Source organism: Myotis brandtii, unplaced genomic scaffold (assembly GCF_000412655.1).
Source record: "Myotis brandtii unplaced genomic scaffold, ASM41265v1 scaffold207, whole genome shotgun sequence".
NCBI lineage: Eukaryota > Metazoa > Chordata > Mammalia > Chiroptera > Vespertilionidae > Myotis > Myotis brandtii.
In genome coordinates, this window is record NW_005357736.1 from 79,917 (window position 1) to 82,972 (window position 3,056).

General features: G+C 61.3%; 1 protein-coding gene across 1 annotated transcript; it reads right to left on the minus strand.

Annotated features, from left to right (window-relative positions):
* Positions 1–129: 129 nt before the first annotated feature.
* On the minus strand, positions 130–2,480 carry CCDC51 (coiled-coil domain containing 51). Its single transcript, XM_005865343.2, has 2 exons — positions 1,611–2,480; positions 130–1,096 (listed from the first exon to the last, which is right to left on the minus strand). Exons 1-2 carry the CDS (start codon positions 1,842–1,844, stop codon positions 371–373), a joined length of 960 nt encoding a protein of 319 aa, XP_005865405.1. The 5' UTR covers positions 1,845–2,480; the 3' UTR covers positions 130–370.
* Between the last annotated feature and the right edge of the window lie 576 nt (positions 2,481–3,056).

Consider the following 3,056-nt stretch of genomic DNA (forward strand, 5'->3'; position numbering starts at 1 on the left):
CCCGGGCGGGCTGGGGGGCCCCCCCCCCCCCACAGTGCACAAATGTTGTGTACCAGGCCTCTAGTAAATATATAAGTTCTTTGCAAACCCTCGAGTCTTGAATCTCAATTTTCAACAAGTAAAACTCAGTTGATATAAATTACTTTAAATAACATAAACTCAAAGACATGTTAATGAGCTGTTAGCACAAAGTTTTCATAATTAATGTAGATGAGCACTGCCCAAGAAGGAAACGTGTCCGTCTGCCACGCACCACACAGGCGGTACCCGGCTCAGGCTGTGGTGGCGTGTGTCCCCCGAGATTCACTTCCCCACCAGGACCCTCTACTGCATCCACACCAGCCAGCGAGGCCCTCGGAGCCGGTCCGGGCTAGCTGGCCCTGAACAGCATGTAGAGCATTGGCATGGTGGCCACGATCGTCAGGCAGGTGACCAGTGTGCTGTAGATGGTGTTCCTGTTGACCTGGGCTTCCAGCCGCTGCTCCATGTCCGGCAGCACCAAGACCAGGCCCCCCGGCTCCAGCGCAGAGCCAGGCGGAGCCGGGTCGGCGGCCTTCGCAAGCTGCACCACCCCGGCCACTTGGCCGAAAGTCTTCTCCAGGCGGTCGAGCTGCTCTCGCAAACCCTCCAGACAGGAACGGACCTGCCGGGAGTGGCTGAGCTGCTCTCTCAGGGCGGCTGAGAGGACGTCTGCGTCACTGTCCCGGGTGGGGGTCCCTGCCTGGGCCCCAGAGCTTGGCCCCGGCTCAGCCTGGACCAGGCCCCTCAGGTCCGCTATGAGGTCGTGCAGGTCCCGGTGCTGGAGGGAGTAGCTGGACGCCTGTTCCCGAATGGCCTCCTGGAGGCTCACGGGCCCCTTCTGGGCCTCCAGCAGGAGGGCCTTCAGCTCCTGCAGCCGCACGCGGTTCACGTAGGTGGAGCCGGCCACGCCGATCAGGGCCCCCAGGACCGACCCGATGAGGGACCAGTTCTTGGTCCTCTCGGCCCGCGTGCGCTCCTTCTCGTGGCTTTCCCGCACGGCCGCGGAGAAGAGGGAGAACTTTTCCCGCTCGGAGTCTTCGGCCCGCAGGTAGGCTGTGCGCAGCCTCTTCTCCTCCTGCGGAAGCGGAGCTGGTTACACAGCGGCCACGTGCAACCTGGCCCCGCCGCCACATCTGCCAGCAGGCTCCCACGGTCACCGCGAGGCTCAGCCTGTGCCTGGCACAGATGACATGCCAACGATGACATGCCAACGAATGCAGGCAGCGTGAGCCTGGTGTCGGGGGAGCAAAGAAGTCGGGGTGGCCAGAGCGGCCGCACTATCCTCCGACCCGAGCCGTCCTGGCGTTTGCCAGACAAGGAATGTGCCTACCAGAGGGGAGTGTCTGGCACCCTCTGGTGCCCCCTCCTTGGCAACCTGGGGCCAGAGCACGTGCCCGGCACATCCACCCAGTGCTCTGGGAGGACGTGGGCGATGGGCTGAGCAAGCCTGAGGCCCTGCCCCTCCAAGGAGCTTCTGGTTTACTCCTGCCCAGGCCTGACCATCAGACCAGCCGGGACTCCCACCTGGCCCCTCCCTGGCCTGCCTGCTGGGCCCTGCCCAGGTGAGGAAGGGCTCCCCGGGGACCTACCTGCAGCATGCGGTGCTCCAGGGTAGCCAGCTCCAGGTACTGGCTGTCCTCCTTGGAGATGCGGTCCAGGCGGTCCCTCACCTCCTTCAGCTTGGCCTGCTGCACTTCCAACTGCTCCTGAGCCTCGCGGACAAGCCCTCGAGCCACCATGAACACCTTCTCGGCCTGCGGGGAGAACAGGAAGCTGCTGCCCCTTCTCTCCTCACCCACACAGCCCAGCTCATTCCCAACCATATGGGCTGGGGGGTGGTAAGAAGGGTGGGAAGACTGAGCCTCAGAAACAGAATCCTGGCCCAGCCAGGCACCCCCAAAGGGCAGCCCTGTGCCCCCGTCAGAACCAGCGGGTTTACCCACTCACGTGGGAACACGCGCCCGAGGACCAGGGAAACAGCCAAGAATGCGCACAACCTGCGGTGCCAAGCCAGCAACTGGAGTCGGACAAACCCCAGAAAGAAACCTGTTCTGAGCGCGTCGCGGCGATAGGAGAATTCTCGCTTCGTGTCACAAAGTGTTTTACAAAGTATCCTACTTTCAAAAGGTATTAGCTTGTGAGAACATTTAATAAATGACTTCAAAATGCAACGGGCATTTAACTTTAAAGCCTGCCTTTAACAATTAGGTAAAACGTTTTTTGTACTCGTTCAATAGAAACTTTCCTGGCCACTGGGTAACGCTAGCAATGAAACTACTGGTCCGCAATGTTAAGATGTTCTGTCCGTCACCGTATTGACACCTCACAACAGGGCAGGAGAGGCACTGCTCAGCCAGGGTCATGACCTCCAAGGGGAGCGACAGCACTGGGCCTCAGAACCTCCAGGGGGCCCAGGCAGGTGTGGCTCAGTGGATAGAGCGTCTGCCTGCGGACCAAAGGGTCCTGGGTTCGATTCCAGTCAAGGGCACGTACCTCGTTGCAGGCTTCTCCCTGGCCTGGGCCCTGGTCGAGGCTCATGCAGGAGGCAACCAGTCGATATGTGTCTCTCACATGGATGTTTCTCTGTCTTTCCCTCTCTCTTCTGCTCTAACAGTCAATGGAAAATATCCTCGGGTGAGGATTAAAAAAAACAAAAACCAAAAAACCCTCCAGCGGAAGCCCACGTAACCCGCCTCGCGGCGCTGGTCTCACGAGGCAGGAGCAGGAGCGAGGGGCAGAATGCATTTCCGCCGCCACAAAGGACTTGACAATCACGGGCAGCGCTTCCCCCCTCACGGTACGAAGTTCCCCGCGGCCTCCGCCTCCACAGGGAGGTTCCACTCCACGCGGGGCCGTGAGAGCGGGGACGGGGCGCAGTCACTGCCGGCAACTCGCATCACCCACGCAGCCCAGGAAGGAAGTTCCGCTGCCCGCCCGACGGACCTCGTGGCCAGGCCACTGGTCAGCAGCTTGTCTCCAGGAGCAGCACAGCCGGGCCGCCCGGGGGGGCGCCCCAACCCCCCCCACCCGCGAGC